Consider the following 20,878-nt stretch of genomic DNA (forward strand, 5'->3'; position numbering starts at 1 on the left):
GCTCCCTGCTGCCTCTCGGGAGGCGACTTTCACGAACCCACTGCACAGATGAGGCTCACCGAGGCCTGCGGCCAGTTACGTTTCCCCACTGGCCCCTTAGGCTCTCTGTTCGTTCCCCAAGGAAGGTGTTTGGTTGTTGATAAAGGTGTTCTCTCTGAGGGCAAAATACACTCTGGGGGATCTGTTTGGGGGTATCTTTGGGGGGGCACGCTGGTGAGCAGGGCAAACGTTCCACTTTCTCACCAGTCCTCTGAGCACGATTACACCAAATGAGGGGCTATGGACGGGGGCCCCGCTGCCCGATTCCTAGGACAGGACACAAGCCCCTCCCCACGGCCTGCCCCACCCCAGACCAAACCTGGCCTCTCGGGTGAACTCCTATTCATCCCTCAAAGCCTTCTTCTGGAAGGATCCCCCAACCACCCCCGGACCCCAATTCCACCCTCTGTCCCAGCCCCGGCCAAAGGGGGGATGGGGGTGACTGTGTCCCCACCGACCCAACTGGGGGCTCCTCGTGGTCTCCAGCAGCATCCCCCGGGGGGCTGGGGAGGGTTTGGAGAATGAGGGGGTGTTTGGCCAAGACGGGGAGGGGGTGGGTGGGTGTGGGTGGGGCCGCCTGGCGGCTCACCTGGGCCAGGCCCGCAGCCTCCGGGCGGCTGTGGGCGCGGTCAGTAGGGGTGTCCCGGGTCTTTGGGCCGCTTCAGCTGCACTTTGAGCCTCTTCATGCCGATCTGAAAGCCGTTCATGGCCTGGATGGCGGTCTGCGCGCTGGCCGGGTTGTCAAAGCTCACGAAGCCTGCGGAGACCGGGGCGGACCCGCGATGGTGGGCAACGTGGGCGTCCTCTGCTCCAGTGCTGCAGCCCCGGCTTCCCGGCTCGCGGGGTCCTGGGGGCGGGGGGTGTGCGCTCGCAGGGGCAGATGGGCCCGGCGAGGTGGGAGGGGGCACCAGAGCACACATGGCAGCCCGGGGCTGGTTCTGACACCCTCTGGACTTGCATGCCTCTGGGGACGGGGTGCTTGCTCCTTACCTGGGGTCTGCTCTGCTGCGGCTTCCCCCGCTGCAGAGGGTGCAGGGGAGGCCTGGGGGTCCTGGGAGGGTCACATTCTCCCTTCCTCCCTCCCCATCCTGGATGCCCGCCTCCTTCAGGGCCCTGGGTGCTAACCCCCTGCCCCTCTGAGGCCGCTATCCTTCTGGGATCTTGACTGTGCATCGGACTCTGAGTGTCCTGTGCACCTTCTACTCTTCTTGTCCTCTGCCGTTCGTCTCTCCATCTCTGTCTCTCCACCCCCTCTCCCCCCATGTCCCCCAAGGCCATGAGAAACATCCCAGGCTGCCACCCCTGCAGTGTCCAGCAGCCCCAGCTCCCTCCACCTGCCACCCCAGGCCACCCGCCCCACTCCTGCCCCTCACAGGCTTCCCGGGACGGTGTGGGGCCACAGCGGCCAGGGGCCCTCTGGACCGAGGGACCGCATGCACAGGCATTTGAGGCGGGGGTCCCTGAGCTCTGTTCAAGAGGCCGGGTGGGGGGCCAGGCAGAGAGGCGGTGGGGACAGGGGTGAGCGGAGGCCCACGGGGAGCCATGAGGGAACGTGGAGCCAGCGAGGGAGTGACGTCTTCGTATCTGTCATGTCCCTAACACCTGCCCCGCCCGCCCCAATATACTGAGACTGAGAAGGCACAGGACTCCCCATGGCACACATTTCCTGCTTCCTCCCGCAAGCAGGACGCTGAGGAGGGGCCTGGGCACTGGACGAGCACCCCTACTGGGTGGCCTCAGCTGTGCTGTGTGGCCATCCTGAGCCTCTCCCTCGTCCCTCAGTAAATAGGCACAATTCTACTTCATGGGGATACTGAACGTATACAGGAGGTGCCTACTAGATAGGCAACAGTTGGCCTTTTGAGTAAGACAGGGTGGGATTAAGAGTCCAGACTTTAGAGTCACACAGACTGGCTCTAATCTATGTTTTGGGGACGATGGAGCGTCTGCCTTCGGCTCAGGTCGTGACCCCAGGGTCCTGGGATCGAGTCCCGCCTCGGGCTCCCTGCAGGGAGCCTGCTTCTCCCTCGGCCTGTGTCTCTGCATCTCTTTGTGTCTCTCATGAGTAAATAAAAAAAAAAAATCTAAAAAAAAAAACTACATTTGCCTCTTGCTGCTGTGTGAACTTGGAGCCCCCCGAGCCCCTGCAGGACCTGCCCTGTCCCCTCCCTCCCCTCCCCTCCTCCCTCTCTCACTCTGCTCCAGCCACCCACTTGGGGCCCCTGGCTGGCCCTCCAACCTGCCAGACAGGTCATGCCCCAGGGCCTTTGCATGTGCTGCTCCCTCTGCCTGGAACGCCATACCCCCGACGTCCTGTGGCTGGGAAATCTCACCATTTGGGGCTGAGCCGAAACACTGCCTCCTGTGTGCCAGCTTCTACGTCTTTAGGAGTAGATGATGATGGCGTTTGTCACGCCACCTCCAGCCCCCTGGCCTACGTCCTGCTTTGTGTATTTCCATCTGCTGCCCGTAAACCTGGGCTTTCCCACTCCGTAGTCGCTGGCCACAGGTGCTTATTGAGATTTGGATTCGTTAAAACCACAGCTTGGGTTCTGTGGGTGGGGTGCCACGCTTCAGGCGCCGGGCGGCCAGCGGCGGCTGATGGCTCGGACGGCAGAGATGCAGAACATCTCCGCCGTGGACAAACCCCGCTGGCCAGCACAGCGGGGCCCTGAGCTCCGGAGGGCAGGGATTTCGTTGGCTCCCTTCACTGCTGTGTACCAGCACCCAGCACTGGCTGGCGCACACAGCAGGCGCCTACTAAGTGCTCGTTCTCGTTTATAAATGGGGATTCTTTTGGACCACGCCCGCCCGCGCCCCTGTTCCTCGGCAGGCGGAGTCGGGGACGGGGCTGGCCAGTGGGACAGGACGGGGTGCCCGGAGCAGGTACTCACCAAAACATTTGCTCTGGTTGGTGGCCCGATCCATAAACACCTTGGATGAGATGATATTGCCGAACGGCAGGAACATCTGCGTCAGCTCCGTGTCTCCAAACTCCTGGGGGAGGTGGTAGATAAACAGGTTACAGCCTTCGGGACCTGCAGGTGGGGGAGAGAAAGACATAAAGCCCCCAAGGAGAGGAGGCGGACCCCCCGGGGGAGGGGCGCGGGACCGGAGCCCACATCTGGCATCTGCAGCTGGTGGGGGGACCGGGGAAGCAGGGGCACGTGGAGACGGCAGGGAGGGGATCCTCGCCTGCCTAATCCCACACCTGGGGACCCTGAACCTCTCGGGATCCTCAGGCCCTACATAATTCACACAATTCAGACAGTCCCTCCCACACCCCCAAAACTGAGATAAACCCTCAATGCCAGACCCTGGATAATCCCCAAATCCCAGCCAACCGGAAACCCCTGAAAAGTCCCCAAACCTGGGGCGCCTGGCTGGCTCAGCGGTTGAGCATCTGCCTTTCGGTCAGGTTGTGACCCTGGGGTCCCGGGATCGAGTCCCCCATCAGGCCCCCCATGAGGAGTCTGCTTCTCCCTCTGCCTGTGTCTCTGCCTCTCTGTGTCTCTCATGAATAAATATAATAAAACCTAAACCTGAAACTCCAGATCATTTACAGCATCAGACGAATTGTATGTGGTGTATACGACGGCCCCTCTGCACTATCTTTGCACTAATTCTGTGAATCTAAAACAGGTTTTAGGGGATCCCTGGGTGGCTCAGCAGTTTGGCGCCTGCCTCCAGCCCAGGGCGTGATCCTGGAGACCCGGGATCGAGTCCCACATCGGGCTCCCTGCATGGAGCCTGCTTCTCCCTCTGCCTGTGTCTCTGCCTCTCTCTCTCTGTCTCTCTGTCTCTCATGAATAAATAAAAATCTTTAAAAAAATAAAATAAAATAAACTTTCCACGCTTTATAAGTCCAACGATCACAGAATAAAACGAAGCAAGTAACTCCCTGGTCCCAAGCCCCAGAAATCCAGATATTTTTCAAAACTGTGGATGATCCTCCAAACCCTGAATAACTTTCAAAAGTCAGATGACACAAAAATAAAATCGAGTAAGATAAGAAGAAAACTCTCTAGCTCCCAAATCACCTGGTAATTTTATCTTATTTTTAAGGAGAAAAAAATATATTAAAAATTTTTTAAAATAAAAATAAATAAAATTATTTTTAAGGAGGTTCCATGCCCAGCGTGGGGCTCAAACTCACAACACTGAGGTCGAGTTGTGTCCCCTACCCAGAGCCAGACAGGTAACCAGCCCCCCCACCTGATAATTTTTAAATGATATACTATGCCAACTAGAAATAATTTTTAAAAGCATAGCAAACTCTCAAAACCATCCCCTCCCCAAATAATCCCCAATGCCTGACTCATGTAAAAGCTATAAATAATAATCCAATTTTAAAACCTCCACCAAAAAAAATAAAATAAAATAAAATAAAAAATAAAAAATAAAAACCTCCACTATCCGAAGCCATGAACAGTCCCCAAATCTGCCTAATCCCAAACCAAGGGATGACCTTCTCCCATGGCCCCACAAAACATGGGGAACCCCACCACCAAGAACTCCCTTTGGCCTGGAAATGGGTACGCTCCACCCCAGAAATATAAAGTCCAAGACTACACATTGATGTCTAACCCTTACCTTCCCGATTAGGGCCACAGTTCTAAAAATGCTCGTTTTTAAAACACAAGTGTGTTCCAACGTCATCACTGCGATTGATGCGGACGGCACAATTCTGACCTCAACACAGATTTTACGCTTGCTCATGTGCTCTCTCACCTCCATGAAACTCGGGGTGAACACAGAGAGCCGCACCCAGCTGAATCGGACCTCTTGAGATAACAAAGTATGCACACACGTGCCCACAGATACACACACACACACACACACACACACACACGGCTGGAACACCTACCACTCCCTCAGCTCCCCAAGTGTGTTGTGAGCCACACGCATCCCCGTCTGGGGTCACGACTCCCCGTCTGACTTCAGACAAGCCTCTTCACTGACCCACAGCTGCAACCCTTTCCATCAGTGCCACCTCCACGCGCAGACCTGAGCCCTCTTCCAGGATAAAGGGTCAGGTCATTGTGGGTTTTTTTGGACCTGCTCACATGCGTGACATTGTGCTACCGTTTTTATTAGGGTTCTGTCTTTCGTTTTGTTTTGCTCTGACGTGTCACGGACAAAGGTTTGGAATGGTGCATCCTGACCCCATGCAAGCAGGAGTCTGGTACTGCGCGGTTCTGCATGCCGTGGTGACTCTCCAGAACTCCCCAGAACGCACGTCTCGAGTTACAGCAGTGCTATAACGTCCCCAGCCCAGGTTGGGGGAAGCTGGAGAAGGGACTGGGAAGGGAGACACCCAGGTCCGAGTGACCCGAGGCGGCTGGGCCCTCTCTGAAGCTCCCACTGGCCGGCCCTGGGTGGGAGGTACAGGGGGTGTTGGGAGGTCACCAAAAGTCACACTGGAGCTGCTGGCACTGCCGAATCCTTATGTCCGCTGTCTGTGACTTTAACCACAGAGCATCCTGGAGATGGTAAAATCTGACGGGGAACAGGGTAGCATCTGGTTGGCAGGGCTGGGGACCCCTCAGCCTAGGGCTCGCCTCCAAAGCTCAGCTCCTGCACCCTGGCAGTGTCCCCCCAGCCCCTTCCACAGGCCAAGGGCAAGGGAGAAATGGGGCCCCAAGGACTTGGTCTTGGTGCCAGGCCACCTGCGGAGCTCCCCTGGCCATGGGGTGATCTGGGGCTTCTCTAGTGGGTCACCTCTCCCCCACCCCCACTGGCTGGACCGGCAAGGGAAGGGGCCTTGCTGGGTGCTGAGCCGCACCACGGGTCCCACCGGCCCTGCTTCCTTCCCAGGGACACCTCTTGACACCGATGGTCGCTCCTGTCGCAGAGGAGAAAACTGAGGCACAGGGCAGTGAAGTGCTTTCCTTACACAGTCAGAACTGGGTGGACCTGGACTCGAGTTGTCTGATTCCAGAATCTTAACTCCTCCCTCCTTCCACTTTGCTGGGGAGGCCTCAGTTTACCCGAGACATCTCATGGCCCCTCCACCTCCCGACCTCAAAACGAGCGTTCTTTCCAAAAATCCAGGGAATCAGCCGGTCCTGCAGAGGGCGGCTGGCGGTGGTGGGGTCACCGCTCTCCTAGGGTTCCCCGCTCTGCTCTCCGGGTTCAGCTCCCCCAGAAGCCCCAGAACTCGAACCCAGGTCTGTCCGGCCAGCAGGCGGCGCTCCAGGCCGCGGTTCTCCGAGGTCGCGCTCCCGGCCAGGCCGGGCTGGGAGGAGGGGGTGGGGGGGTCCTGGAGGTGGAGGGGGGCGGTCAGAGGGCGGGGCTGGCGCCCAGGGGAGGTCGCGGCCCCCTCACCTTCTCGCTGCTGCTGCTGCAGGAGGGGCGGCGGCTGGGGGACGCTGTGCGCGATGGGCGTGATGGCCGCGGTGGGGTACATGGCTGCGGAGACCGGGAGCGAGACACGGCGGAGGCGGGCGTGAGGCCGGCGGGCGCCCCGGGGCGGGGGGCGGGGGGCGGGGCTGCCGCGGCGGAGGGCGTGCCCACGGGAGGGGGCGGGGCCAACGCCAGCCACCGGGGGCGTGGCCGCGGCCGGGGGCGGGGCTGAAGGAGGGGCCAATGACACGAGTGCCCGCCGGAGTGGGCGGGGCCAGAGCTCGAGGGGCGGAGCCTGCCTGAGGGCGGGGTTCGGACAGAAACGGGGCGGGACCAGATGCTGCGGGGGCGGGGCTAGGGGCGGGGCTAGGGGCGGGGCTGGCCTAGGGAGGCCGCCGGAGCCGAGGGGGCGGGGCCCCGCCCGCGACCCGCCCCGGCCCGACTGCCCGCGTACCTGTGTACTGCTGGACTCCGGAGAAGGCGGGATGGAGGGTCTCGGCCACGGTCGGGCTCTGAGCTGCGGGGCAGACAGAGGGCTGAGTGGGACGGGGGCACGAGAAGTCTTCCGTCCGCCCCGAGCTTTAGGAGCCCGGAAGGAGAGCAATAGACATCCACCCCGCCCCAGCTTCACCTCTGCATAAACGTTTTACAGGTAGGGTCCCCATTTTACAGGTGGGAAAACAGAGGCTGAGAGAGATGAAGCAGCTGGCACAGGGCCCCTCGGATCGGCAGCGGCACAAGTCGAAGAGGACTCCAGAGAGGTGAGACCAGCACCCCCATATGGACCCCTGCACTGTTCTCCAGGACTTAAGGCCTCTGCTCCTGATTATCCCCCACACCCGCCGTTTCTCTCTCTCCCACCCCCTGCCTCACTCATCAGACACCCCGTGGATCCCCCACAGGGCTGTGTCCTCCCACCTGCTCCCAGGGGGGGAAGTAAGGGGAGGGGAGGTTGTCCAGACCACTGGAGCTGGTGCGTGGTGGTGGTGGTGGTGGTGGTGGTGGGGATTTAGCCAAAAGATTCTGAATCGAGAGTGGTTGCTAGAGGATGGGGTGTGGGTGGGGGTGACCATGCAGGGGTCACATGAACGGATCACTGCGGAGATGGAGCAGTTCTGTGTCTTGATTATGGTGGTGGTGGTTGCACAAATCTATGCCTGTGATGAAATGGCACAGACCCCCACCCTGCCCACCCACCCACACGAGTGCACACAGAACGTGGTGCCGTGTGGATAAGGTCTCCAGCTCTCGCTGAGTTCACTGGACTGTACCAGTGTGTTTCCCGGTTTCGACCATGTGCTCAGGTTATGTAAGATGTTGGCATGGGTGGGGGGTGGCTGGGCTGAAGGGACCAGGACCTCTCTGTACTATTTTTGAAACTCCCAGTGAGGTCCACTCATTTCAAAATAAAAATAAATTCTCCTCAATGGTGGAAACGCGGATGGCTTACTTCACTGAAGCACGGCGTTGGAGGATGCTTGCCTGGGAATCGCGGTGTAGGGCAGGGAAAGGTGGGGCCTCTGCTTCACAAGGGCAGGGCCCAGCCTGACTCGGTGCCTAATACTGAATGGATGCATACGTGAATGAATATGGGTATGGGTATGAATATGGGTATGGGTATGGGTATGAATATGTCTTCCTAAATAGGGACGATTCACAGTGAAGACTGACCCTGCTGTTCTTGGTACAGGTGATGTGTTAAGCACTTTACATGCTAATTTCATTGTCAATGCAACCTCATGAGATGACTGATGTCATCTGCCCCATGTCCCAGGTGTGGAAACCGAGGCCCAGAGATTCACACAAACCACCCAGGGCCCCCGAACTGGAATTTGAACTCAGAAATGTCTGCATAGAAAGTTCCCATGTTTAACCGCCCTGCTACAGCCTCTTTCTGTATGCCCACGGCTCACGTCTAGTCAGCTGAGATTTCCTGTGTCCCTCTGTGTCCCACTATGGCACAGGAACTCCCTGTCCTACCCCCTTTCCTAGGTCCCAGGGGACCATTTAATTACCTGGGTAGGGCACAAGGCCATTGGCATATACGGTCTCTAGGGCGGGGTGCCCCCCAGGGAAGGGCACGACACCTGCAAAGCCATTGGTGATGGGAGCCACGAGCCCAGGCACGGCAGTGGTGCCAAGCAGCGGGGGTGAGTGCAGTCCTGCAGGACAGAGGAGCATCATGAGGAGCCTGAGCCTGGCCCTGGCCCTGGCCCTGCCCTGCCCACCCATCCTTAGGCCCCTGGCGGACTCTCACCAGAGGCGGGGGCGATGGGCGTGGCAGGCAGCCCGTTAAGGCTGACGGCGCCAATCTGCTGGATGTGGCAGGGTGAGAAGGCCACGCCAGGGCTCAGGTAGCTGCCCGACGTGGACAGGACCGTTGTCTGCTGCTGCATGAGCTGGGGGTGGAAAGGGAGTCAGCGTGCACAATAGGGGTGGCACCTGCCCTGAGGTCATGACTCACAGCGGGAGGGAGGCCCAGCCCTCAAGTAACTGGAGGGTGGAGGAGGTCAGCCTGGCTATCTTGGCACAGGCTGAGGTCAGGGCTCAGTTAGGAATTGGGATCAAGGATCAGTTTCGGATCAGGGCCAAGCCTTGAGATGAGGGCTGAGTCAGGAATTTGGACTTGGTCTGGGAGCATGGATCAGCCAACATTAAACTCAACCAGGGTTGGTTGGGTCCCAGTCAGAGTCAGCCTGGATTTAGAGGCTTCTTTGGGGTTTGAGACCCAGCCTAGATTTAGGGGCTAAGCATGGGGTCATGTGGTCCAGAGTTGGGGTTCAGCTGGGGCTGAGCTGGGGTGGGGGTGCTCAGGAACCAGCCTGGATCTAGGGAGTCACCCAAGACCAGGATAGGACCGTGAGTCAGAGAGACTGGGCGAGAGGCCGAAAGACAAGCAGAGAGGCACTGAACCCCCAACAGAGCAGAGACGGAGAGAGAGCGCACAAGCAGACTGAGCCGGACCCCCAGAGTGGTGTCGGGGGCCCCGCTGGAGACAGAAGTGCATCTGCTGGGGTCACTCACAGCCTGGGCGTAGGCACTGTAGGGGCTGAAGGGCAGGGTGAGGGATGGCGTCAGGATGCCCAGCTGGCCCACCATCTGCTGCATGCGCCGCAGTGTTCGCTCCTTGTCCGTGTCGGCAAACTTGACCACCAGGCTGGAGGAGGCACCCTACAGCGGCAAGCACGAGGGAAAGGAGGGAGGTAGCCAGGACTCCGGGGTTCCCGGGACCACGTCAGCTCCGGCCCTTGGGTGAGCGGTGATGCCAGCAGCTGCCAGTCCTGCCCACGGGCCTGGAGCTGCAGGACACGCGTGTCCCAGCGAGAACAGCTCAGAGGTCAGCATCCCGGGCCTTGCGGCTTGACGGTGCAGCCGCCTGTGTGCGCGGGTGGGGCTGTGTCTGGGGCATGGAGGGGACCCTGACTATCGGCCACACTCTCAAAAACCGAGAATCCAACTGCTTGGGAGGAGCGATGGGGACCCAAGTGGAGGAGGCCCCTATGACCGTCGCTCACCCCTGAGGACAGGTGAGACCCCAACCGTCAGAGAGGGGACATGCCCCCTTTGATGGAGAGCTCACTCCCTGACGCACCCGCCGGTCCGCTCGGTGCAGGAGAAAGCCTGACCTCCTGTTGAGCTGAACCTGCCCCTCCGAGGACTACAAGCTACGCCCGATGCCCAGAGAGCAACGGCGCTCCCCGCTGCCCCGCTCCTCACACCCATTTTTGAGAACAGCTGAGAGGGGAGCTGGTTCTCTAAGGCCTGTGGCAAATTTGGACATTTATGTACAGGGACGGTGGCTCCTGGCATCGCCTGCTAGAGGGCAGGGCCGCTCTCAGTGCCTGGCTGGTCGTCCCCAGCCTCTCACCGCCCCAGGCCTGCCCCCCGCCCATCCCCGCTCTGGCCCAGGGGACACTTCCAACCGGCCTGGCCAAACCTTCGTGGCCCCTCATCACCCTAGGAGCCCCGTGCTCCCAGGCCGTGGACTGCAGCCCCTCCAGCCATGTCCCCCACTCCTCTGGGGCCACCCCCTCCCACCCCCATCCTTGTTGTCGTTCCCCACGCTCCACGTCCCCTTGCTGGCTATGGGTCTCGCCCCTCTAGGATGCCCTCTTATATGCTCACACACACACACCCACTCATACACATTCACCACACACGTGCACACTTATGCACACACATGGTCATACAGTCACACACATACTTCCCATGCATGCTCACAGACTGATGCAGCTGAAGACATAAATACACACACCACAAGTGCCACGCACACACCATACATGTTCATACACTCACACACGTACACACATTATGCATGCTCACACTCACATACACATGCATACTCCCTGTGCATGCTCATGTCCATTTGCACACACACCACACACACAAACTTACACACTCACATAATGAACACACGCACAAATATGTGCACATATTTACACTCACCATGCATATCACACATGGTTGCACACATGCATTCACACAATACATTCAGATGCACACAATCACACATGCAATCACATCCACACATATTCACACACAAGTGCTCACCCATCCACAAACACTTGCCCTCACATATACCTACAGATGCACAATGCACTCATTCCCCCCATCGTCCAGGCAGACCCACACATACACGTGCACTCAGTACACACATGTATAAACACACATGTGCACACACCTACATACATACTGCAAAACCCACTTACACAAGCGCACTTTCAACACACTTACACACGTGCACTCATACACAAAAACACGTACACTAGCACACACACTTATCCATACATATTAACACACATGCACCTCATACTACACATTAACAATCACCTACTAACAACCACACACATATGCACTCACATACATTTTCTCTTAAATACACACACAGACATAGACACACACATGCTAGTCCACACACAACCACACACACATGCAGCCACACACCGGCAGTACATCCATGCACACCCCTGCAGAATTACTTGCATGCTCACACAAACACTGATTCACAGCACACATGCACGATCGCACACTCACATGCGTACGCCCACCCACACCACCGTGAGAGACTGCACCTCTTTCTCCACCTGTGCCTTGCTGATGAATAGCCAGAGGCTACAGGGTGGCTGGAACGGTAGGGAGAGGCTTTGTCCCTTTTCCCTGGCCCCGTCCCCATACCCACCACCACGACCCAGGGCAGTTCCTACTCACCGGCATGGTCTGGCTGCCATGCAGGGCATGGATGGCCGCCTGGGCCTCGGTGTGCGAGGAGAACTTCACAAAGGCACAGCCTGCCCCAAGAGAAGGAGAATGCGTGAGGGGCAACAGGGCCTTTCCGGGTGGGCAGGGGCCACTGGGGAGGGGACAGGGAGCCCTGGATGGCTGGTCAGTGTCAGACATAGGCAGCCAGGTCAGACAGTCAGAACAGAGAGACAACAGTCATCTGTTGAGATAGACAGCTGGACAGTAAAGGATCAGGCAATAAGACAAGCATGCAGCCAGCCGCAGAGTACAACATCGGCCAGTTGGCCGTCCTTTCACTCAGAAACCAGCCAGCTACAGCTAGTTGTCACATACACAGTCGGACAGACACAGTGAGGTGGTGCGCAGTCGGGGAGGCAGGTCCTGCCCACCAGAACGAGTGAAGGGCACAGGCTTAAGAACACCCATCAGCCATTGGACGCCACGAGACCCAGAGTTGTAATCAGATATGCAGAGAGAAGGTGACAAATGTTCTGACACAGGTGCAGAGATACAGTCCTGTGGGCACACTCAGGCATGGATACATTCACACCCGGACAGATATGCCCGTGTGACCAGAGTCAGAGAGACCGGGACAAAAAACCAAACAAAAAACAAACAAACAAACAAAAAAAGCAAACAGGTCAGACCCAAATGAACAGTCACACAGGAAGAAATCAGAAATCAGGCAGACAGACGGCCAGGGACCAGCAGACACAGGCAAATTCAGACACACAATCATAAGGAGAGACTACTAGACATAGTTCCAGACAGGCAGAGTACTATGGGAGAGCCAGGCAGGTGGGACAAATGCAACTAGAGAGTGGCAACGGTTGCATTTTTTGAATATACTGAAAAGCATTTCTCTGTACACTTGGAAAAGGTGAATTTTACAGTACGTAAATAACAATTAAAAAAAAGAAGGGCGCCGGGCTGGCTCCATGGGTAGAGTCTGTGATTTTTTTTTTAAGATTTATTTATTCATTCATTCAGAGAGAGCGAAGAGAGAGGCAGAGGCACAGGCAGAGGGAGAAGCGGGCTCCATGTAGGGAGCCAGACGTGGGACTTGGGTCTCCAGGATCACACCCTGGACTGAAGGTGGTGCTAAACCGCTGAGCCACCAGGGCTGCCTGAGCCTGTGACTCTTGATCTCAGGGTCGTGAGTTTGAGCCCCACACCGGGTGTAGAGATGATAAACTTTAAAAAAACACTTAAAAAATTTTAAAATGAAGATAATTTTAAAAAAGAGAGAGCCAAGCAAATAAGGACCATGGGATTCATTCAATCCTAGACGATAAAAAGTAGCACAGGTAGGGCGAGAGTTGGTGCCTGACAGATGAACCCAAAAACGTAGCAGACAAAAACCACCAGACACATGAAGACCCACACCGAAAGAGTCATTTAGACACTCAGGGAGAAAAAGAGACCGAGACGTAGGTGGACAGGGAAGCAGCTCAAGTCTTTCCTACACGATCAGCCAGGATAAGGCAGAGGGTCCACGGGAAACTGTCACACAGGCTCAGGGAGGTACAGACGACGCCACAGACTGGGTATGCAGGTGGGACCAGGTGGGAGCAGGTGGGACCAGGCTGTCTCTGCCCACGCCGCCCCGCCCCCAGGGCAACCCCGCCCTCTCACGGTCCGGCCCCGCCCCCAGGAGCTAGCCCCGCCCCCTCGAACGTCTGTCCCCGCCCCTGAAGCCAGTCCCGCCTTCTCAAGTGCGTGGCCCCGCCCCCAGGAGTCAACTCCGCCCTCCTCCCATGGCTCTGGCCCCGCCCCCTGGAGACAGTCCTGCCTTCTCAAGCAGCAGCCCCGCCCCCGGGGGCCAACCCCACCCACTCACGTGCCCGCCCCCAGGAGCCAGCCCCGCCCTCTCACGTGCCCGCCCCCAGGAGCCAGCCCCGCCCCTCACGTGCCAGCCCCGCCCCCAGGAGCCAGCCCCGCCCTCTCACGTGCTCGCCCCCCAGCCAGCCCCGCCCTCTCACGTGCTCGCCCCCCAGCCAGCCCCGCTCTCTCACGTGCCCAGCCCGTCCCCAGGAGCCAGTCCCTCCATCTCACGTGCCCGCCCCGCCCCTCCAGGAGCCAGCCCCGCCCCCAGGAGCCAGCCCCGCCCTCTCACGTGCCCGCCCCGCCCCCAGGAGCCAGCCCCGCCCTCTCACGTGCCCGCCCCGCCCCTCCAGGAGCCAGCCCCGCCCCCAGGAGCCAGCCCCGCCCTCTCACGTGCTCGCCCCCCAGCCAGCCCCGCTCTCTCACGTGCCCAGCCCGTCCCCAGGAGCCAGCCCCGCCCTCTCACGTGCCCGCCCCGCCCCTCCAGGAGCCAGCCCCGCCCCCCTCGCCCAGCCTGGGCCCGTCCCCGCAGACGCCCAGCTCCGCGCCCCAGCCCCCGTCCCCGCCAGTCCCCGCCCCGCCGGTCACCTTTGCTGCTGCCGTCAGGCCCGCGCAGCACGGTGCACTCGTCGATGACCCCAAAGGGCTGGAAGAGCCGCAGCACGTCCTCCTCTGACTGCTGCTTGTTCAGCATCCCCACGAACAGCTTCCGGTCTCCTGTGGGCGGAGACACCCCCTCAGCCGCGTCCTGGTCTCCGGGAATTTCTCGGTCCCTCCAACGGAGCCGCGGCAGCCGGGCGTGGGGGGAGCACTGCCGGCCCCTGCCCTGCCTGCGCGTGGGAGGACCCGCCGCGCGGCCCCGCTCTCTCCATCCTCCCACGTGCCGCGCGCGCCTCCTCTCCAAGCGCTTGCTCGCGCAGTGCCCACCTCCGGGAACGTCCTCCCTTCAGTCTTGGGGCCTCCGCGTCCCTGCTCCCACCCTCCGGGCCGAGGTGCCTCTCTCCTTGCCCTCCGAGGACCTCTAGCTACGAACTGCATGGCTGTCTGTCTGTCTGTCTGTCATCTAGATTTCCCAGTCGGGGTGAGCGCTCGACAGGAGCCAGGCACAGTGTCTGCTGAGTGAGTGCGGGCACGTGTGCGCACAGGACCAGGTGCCCGGCAAGCCTGAGCCCCCATCTGGTGGCGCTGGGGTGGGGGGCTCTGGCTGGAGGCCCGGCTGGGCCAGCCTCTCCGGCAAGGGGCACCAGAGTCCCGCTCCCTCCCCTGTAATCCGGACCAGGGCAGCAGCCGCTCCCAGGGATGCTGAGCTGGGTTACTATGGAAACGGGTTCTCTGGCAGCTGTCACTCACGGGGACGGAAGGGAAGGACGCAGAAGCAGAGAAACAGAGAGTGAGGGAAAGAGACAGGTGAGAGAGGAGAGACAGAGAGAAGCAGAGACAGAGAAGGCAAAGAGAGACAGTAAGAGACAGAGAGACACATAAAGAGGAGCACGAGAGGACCAGAGAGAAAGGAGAGAAAAAGATAAGAGAGAAAGAGGGATGGAGTGAGAGGGAGAGAGAGAAGGTGAGACACAGAGAGAGACAGAAGAGCAAGGGGGAGGAGAGGAGGGAGCATTATAGAGACAGAGAAGCCTTAGAGATGGAGTCTGCAGACCACCCCCCTCTAATCCGTGACCTACACTAGCAGCTGGTGGGAGAGCGTGAACAAGGTCCCATCCCAGATGGGCCGTACCAGGTCCTACACACACACACACACACACACACACACACACACACACACACGTCCCAACAGCGCTGCCCCACACACCACCTCCCAGACCCCAGTCCACCAGAAATGGGGAGGAGGTAGGAAAATCTCCAAGAATGACTAGCCTGGGGGACAGCCGATGGGGGACAGCCGAGCATCCCCTCCCCCATGGTCACGTCCCCAACACGGTCCAGACCTATGCAGACGCCAGGCCTCCAGCCTGCATACCCACACGCCCAGCCTGGAACTACAGTCAAGCACACACGCTCGCACACACACACATCCACAGGCCCATGCGTTCATGCACAGGCCAGGCAGGGATCCGCAGGGTGTAAGCCCCGGAAACACACATGCACATGTGCGTGTGCTCACGCACATCTGTACACAGGCGTGCCAAGGAACGTATGCTCACATACGCACAAACGTGGGTGCTGAAAGCAATCCCCTCTGCGTCAGAAGACCCCCCCCAACATTGCATCCTAGGGGGAGTGGTGCATTTCAAGCTCTAGGGCCAAGCAGCTGGACCTAGCCAGACCCCGCCCCCCAATCCTGGGCCTGTGGCACTGTGATTTGGAAGAGGGGACACAGCGCCCCTGCTCCCCTGCCCCTTTGCCACCACCATGAGAGGTGTGAGCAGATAGGTGACTGCTACGTCCTTCTGATCGGGGATTCCCTTCCTTCCCCCACCCATTCTCCTGCCTCCCCCCCACACCCAGCCTGGTGGCCACGGAGAGATGACAACTACCTCCGCGGCTTTCGCTGTCCGCCGGCTTCACCTGGATCGGCCGCGCCATCTGTGGAGTGAGAGGGGAGGAGGACGTCAAAGCTGGCGGTGGGGGTGGGGGGCACCATGGGTGCGGGCTTCACCTGAGCTCTGGCAGGCACCCTGCCCACCGCCCCAAGGCTCAGCATCCCACCAAACTTGCAGCAGCAAACCAGTCAGACAAGTGACACGTGGTCCCACTGACAGGGTTTCGCTCACTGCCCTCTGCAAAACTCTTACTTTACCTTCAAAATCCAGTAACGCCATTTCTTGCTGTAGGAAGAGGCCTCCTTGCCTGCCCAAGGGCAGTAGAGGCTCTTGCAAAGATGCCTGACCCCGCTAGTCCCCGGATGTGATGTGACTTTGCAGTTTCTCTCGTCAAAAACTGGAGTCTATTTCCCCACCCTTCTGCATCTGGGCCTTGGTGTGACTTGCTCTGGCCAGTGGAATGTGGTGGAAGGACAGTGGTTCCAAGCTCTGGCCTCCAGAGACTTCCGTTTTGGGGACCCTGACGTGGTCAGGTGATGAGCCCAGGCAAGGCGGGAGGACAGAGCTCATGCACCGAGAGTCCTCACTGACAAACCGCACGCGGAGGGATGAGGCTGGCCTGTCCCAGCTCATCCGGACCAGCCCTGCCTACCCCTGCAGGAACGACCCCGGGAGAGACCCGCAGAAGAGCCACCCGGCTGAGCCCGGTTTGAGCTTCCTAACCCAGGGAATCACGCAAAGATAAAATGGTTGGGGTGACACCAAGGCAGCTACTCTCTGCTCTCTGAGCCCTGGGCGGGAGGACTGTCATACCTGAGTGGGCCAGCTTTCAATCTGGACTCATTGTTCTGGACACTTCTATCCTCCACCCCCAGCACTGAAAATGACAGGGTTTTGTTGTTTTTTGGAAATGACATCTAATGACAGAAATCCTTCTCTAACCCCTCTCCCCCAAACTTACCCAGCCATGGTGTGAGCTAATGTGGATATTTGAGAATGAACTCAAGGGATGTGGGAAGTGGGTGGCATTTGCTTCTCCACTGGTCTGAGAATAGAATCCTCCACGCCTGGTGGCTCCTGGTGAACTCCTATTCATCCTTCAAAACCCACCTCCAAAGCCCCCATGCAGGCACCTTCCTTCCACCCTTCTGGGTCCCTTCCTCCCTCTGCCTCAGGGCAGGAAGAGTCTATGTCTTGCTTCCTCACAGCAGGCAGCTCTCCCCACACCACGCAGGGAGAATCCGAGAAACTTGCTGAACCGAACTGACCAGAAGGAAGTGGCTCATGCCCAGCAGCATAGGAGGGCCGCTTGGTGCCTCTAGTCCCGGCCGGGGTTGGAATGAGCGCCAGGCCCGGACCCCCTCCCAGGTCAGACCGTCCCCCTGGCCAGGCAGAGCAGGTGCTTGACAGATGTCAGCTTCCTAGTCACGGCGCAGGTCCCCAGCAAGCTCCAGGGAGAGGCATGGTTTTCACCAGGCTTTACAGATGGTGACACCAAGGCCCAGACGATGTGCCCAAGGTCACGGTGGGGGAGTCGAGGCACTAAGCCTTCGCAGACTTCACATGTCAGGACCTTTCTACCCACTCCCATGAGTAGAGACCCCTCTCCCTAAATCTTCCTCCCCTTGTCTTAGACCTTATCTCAGCTCTGAGCAACCCCACACCATCCAAGCCCCCTCCCTCCTTCTGCACCCTCTTTTCCAGGAGCCCCCCCATTCTGACTGTTTGTTCCCAGGTTCATATGGGCTGCCTCAATTTGAACTCAGCCTCGGGAGCCCCGGAAGCAGAGAGGCCTTCCAGTGTCCCCAATTCCTGCCACCCAGCAGCATCCCTAGAGGGACCCTGACCACCTGGGAAAGGCCAAACCACGTCTCCCTTCCCCCATCACGCACTGCCACACACACACACACCCAGGGCCCTCTCCACCTGGGTACCACACCCAGCTAGCTGGAGGCAGGAGGGAAGGTTATTTTAACCAGATGGGACCAGTTTCTGGGCTGGGGGTGCGGCGGGGAGGCTGTGGTTGTGAAGAGAGGTGGCGGGGGGAGTGGGGGCACCTGAGCCCAGCCTCCCGTTCGCCTCCACCCCTCCCACCCCGCCTCCGCTGGCCCTCACCTCCTCCCTCCTCCCAGCACCTTGGGCAGATGAGGATGGGGTTGCCATGGCAACGCTGATTCACCACACGGAAGCTGGCAATTGTTGTTGCCATGGAAACCGCCTCTTAGGGGCGAGCCCAGCTCCTGCCTTGCACAAAAGAGATATTTAAATATAATCTTCTGGAGATGGATGAGCTGAAGGAGGGAGCGAGGGAGGGGGGCCACGGGGAGGGAACCTGGTCCCCATCACGGCACCCTCCACCCCCGCCCCCCCTTCTCGCGGCCTGGGTACCTGCGCCCCGTCTCCCCCGCGCGCCGCTGCGGGGCCTGGGACCCTCCGCGTCCCCTGGGAGGCCCCCTTCCCCCCTCCCGGGTCTGCAGGGCTCTCGGGGCAGGGGTCCCCGTCTGGGCCCGAGGAGCCAGGCTGCGGGGCCGCTCCTCCCCGTCCCCCGCTCCGGAGCCGAGGCGCCGAGGCCTGGCCATCCGCACCCGCGGCCCGCCTTACCCACCGGCCCGGAGACGCGCGCCAGGCTGGCCTCCACGTGCCGCCGCCCGCCCGGCCGCCCCGGGCGCACAGGCGCGCACACGCCGCACGCGCACCGGCCCGCGCCTCGCTCCCCGCGCCCGACGCCCAGGCAGGCGGGCGCTGCTGCCGATCCGCCCGCCCGCCAGAGGCCGGGCCCTGCCGGCGGAGCCCGCCCGAGCCGGGAGGGGCGGAGGCGTGCCGGGGGGAGGGGAGCTGGGGGGGAGCTGGGGGGAGCTGGGTCTCCCCACACCCACCCCTCCTGTCGCCCCTGCCCGCCCATCTGGCTCTGCCCACCTCCTTCCGGCTCCGTCTCTCCATCTGTCCCACCGAGAGGTCTCTGCCTAGTGTCCTCCCTCCCTCCTCCACCTTCCCTGGCTCCCCATCGTCCCTTCCCTGCCCCCTCCTTTCCTCCCTCCATTTATTCAGCAACATTCCCCGGTGTGCCCCACGCTGAGTGATCTTGCGACCCCAGGGAGGCCCCCGGAGGGGAGGCAGAGGCAGATACAGCCGCTCCCGGACCTGAGGGTGGGGATCCAGGCCTGGGAGACCCTGGAGCATAGAACAGTGAAGAGCCAAAGGCTATCCTGGGGCTTCCCTGAAGATGGAAAATCCGCAATGGGTTTTGAAGTATGAGTAAGAGTTTGGGGTGGGGGGAGACAGTTTCTCAGGCTGGAAGGATGCCTACATCCACTGACTCATTTAATCTCCAAACGACTCTACTCTACGAGATGGGAACGTTCTCATTTTACAGATGGGCAGGTCACAAAAGGAGAGGAGAGAGTCAGAGGCGGAGGCCCGACCCCCTGCTGGTTCCCCCAGGGTCCTCTAGGACCCAGCCAGCGGTCCCGTGGGCCAGGGCTCTGGGGGAACGTCTGTGCCTTTGGGGTGGGCACACATTAGATAGCTGAGCCCCAGGCCTTGCTCTGCCCCCCACCCCCGCCCCCCAGCTTTTGCTGGGCCACCTCAGCCAAGCCACACATCATTGAGAAACCAGCGTCCCTCATGTCTGACCCACGTATATTGCAGACGGGGAAACGGCGAGGGTGCAGAGGGTGGCGAGGGTGCGGGGGGTGGCGGGGGGACCGCAGGAGCTGTTCCTGGCTGTCAGGCTGGGGCCCCCAAATGGTCCTTTAGAAGATGCAAAGCTGTGCCTTTAGAAGACGGGGTTGTTTCTGGGTTGTTTCCAGGTGATAAGGAGGCGAAGGCCAGGTGTGCCCAGGCCACCGTTCCAGCCTCCCCTCGGCCCCTCGGCCCCAGCCCGGCCTCTGTCCAACACCCAGGCCAGGCCTCTCTCCTGCTCTAGGTGCTGCTGTGGCCCTACTGCCCTGGGGGTGACACCCTGGGATTCCTCCCCACTCCTCCTCCCACCCCCCACTCCAGGACTGCTGAACCCACTGGCTGGAACTCACCCCTCCACACCCCACCCCTCCAACGCCACCTCCCCCTGAAGATGTCCCCCCCAAGGCCATCTGCTTCAGGGGCTCTGCCGAGGCACGACTTTGACTGTGGTACATCCCCCAACAGACACAGTGTCCCTCTTGGGTGAGCTCCCGGGGTGGGGGGGCAGGGGCCCAGGGGCCCCGCGCCTCCCTCCCCACCAAACCCCCAACACAGAGTACGCAAACGACAACCGAAATGACATGATACAAGACCTATGGAACCCCAGTCCCTGTCCCTGTGGGCCAAGAGCAAGCTGGGCACGACGTGCTGGGGACAGCGCCCTGCACGGGGAGTGACAAGCGCTTGTGCCCAGCTGTGTCCACGCTATCCCCGTATCCCGAGGGAGAAAGCAGACTTGGACAGACAACGTGACTGGCCCGGAGTCCTGCAGGCTTGACTTGCGTGGGACAGTTCATTCATTCATTCATTCGATCATTCAGCATGGATTTGCCAAGCTCCTGTTGTGAGCTCAGCAACGGGCCCGTGTCACCCCACAGGATCCTCAAAGCCCTTCTGCGGCCCCATTTCACAAGTGAAGAAACTGAGGCCTGGGAAGGTCAAACCACTGGACATTCGGCACCTGGGGCCCCTAGTGCGTTCTCTGGTTTGGCTTGGCTCTGAGCCACGTCACGGCATGTGGGAGTGGGCCTTGTGAGGGGGCACTTCAGAAACCCCTGTGTGCACAGGACGGGTTTTCGGCAGCAGGCTGTGGCGGGGGGGGATCCCTCCAAGCCAGCCAGACAAACCTATCCTTTTCTAGGGTGCTCAGAGGAACAGCAGGGCGGCCATCAGGTCTGGGATGTCCTTTGCCTCTCAAGACCTTCAGGAAGAAATGGATAGTGCCCCTGGAATGGCACGGCCTCTCAGAG

At 60.0% G+C, this 20,878-nt stretch overlaps 1 protein-coding gene across 17 annotated transcripts in view; it reads right to left on the reverse strand.

Moving 5' to 3' along the window:
• Positions 1–20,878, reverse strand: part of CELF5 (CUGBP Elav-like family member 5) — a 48,502-nt gene that overhangs the window by 2,561 nt on the left and 25,063 nt on the right. For 4 of the 17 annotated variants that reach the window (XM_072787882.1, XM_072787881.1, XM_072787880.1 and 1 more), the window contains exons 3-12: positions 15,939–15,990; positions 14,038–14,166; positions 11,593–11,672; positions 9,409–9,555; positions 8,642–8,783; positions 8,400–8,546; positions 6,839–6,901; positions 6,367–6,450; positions 2,934–3,077; positions 629–886 (exon numbers count right to left, since the gene is read on the reverse strand). In XM_072787882.1, coding sequence (XP_072643983.1) covers positions 669–886; positions 2,934–3,077; positions 6,367–6,450; positions 6,839–6,901; positions 8,400–8,546; positions 8,642–8,783; positions 9,409–9,555; positions 11,593–11,672; positions 14,038–14,166; positions 15,939–15,990 — 1,206 coding nt within the window. In that variant the 3' untranslated portion in view covers positions 629–668. The other 13 variants (XM_072787893.1, XM_072787896.1, XM_072787898.1 and 10 more) reach the window with 13 other exon arrangements.

The sequence above is a fragment of the Canis lupus genome, chromosome 19, assembly GCF_048164855.1.
Source record: "Canis lupus baileyi chromosome 19, mCanLup2.hap1, whole genome shotgun sequence".
Lineage (NCBI taxonomy): Eukaryota > Metazoa > Chordata > Mammalia > Carnivora > Canidae > Canis > Canis lupus.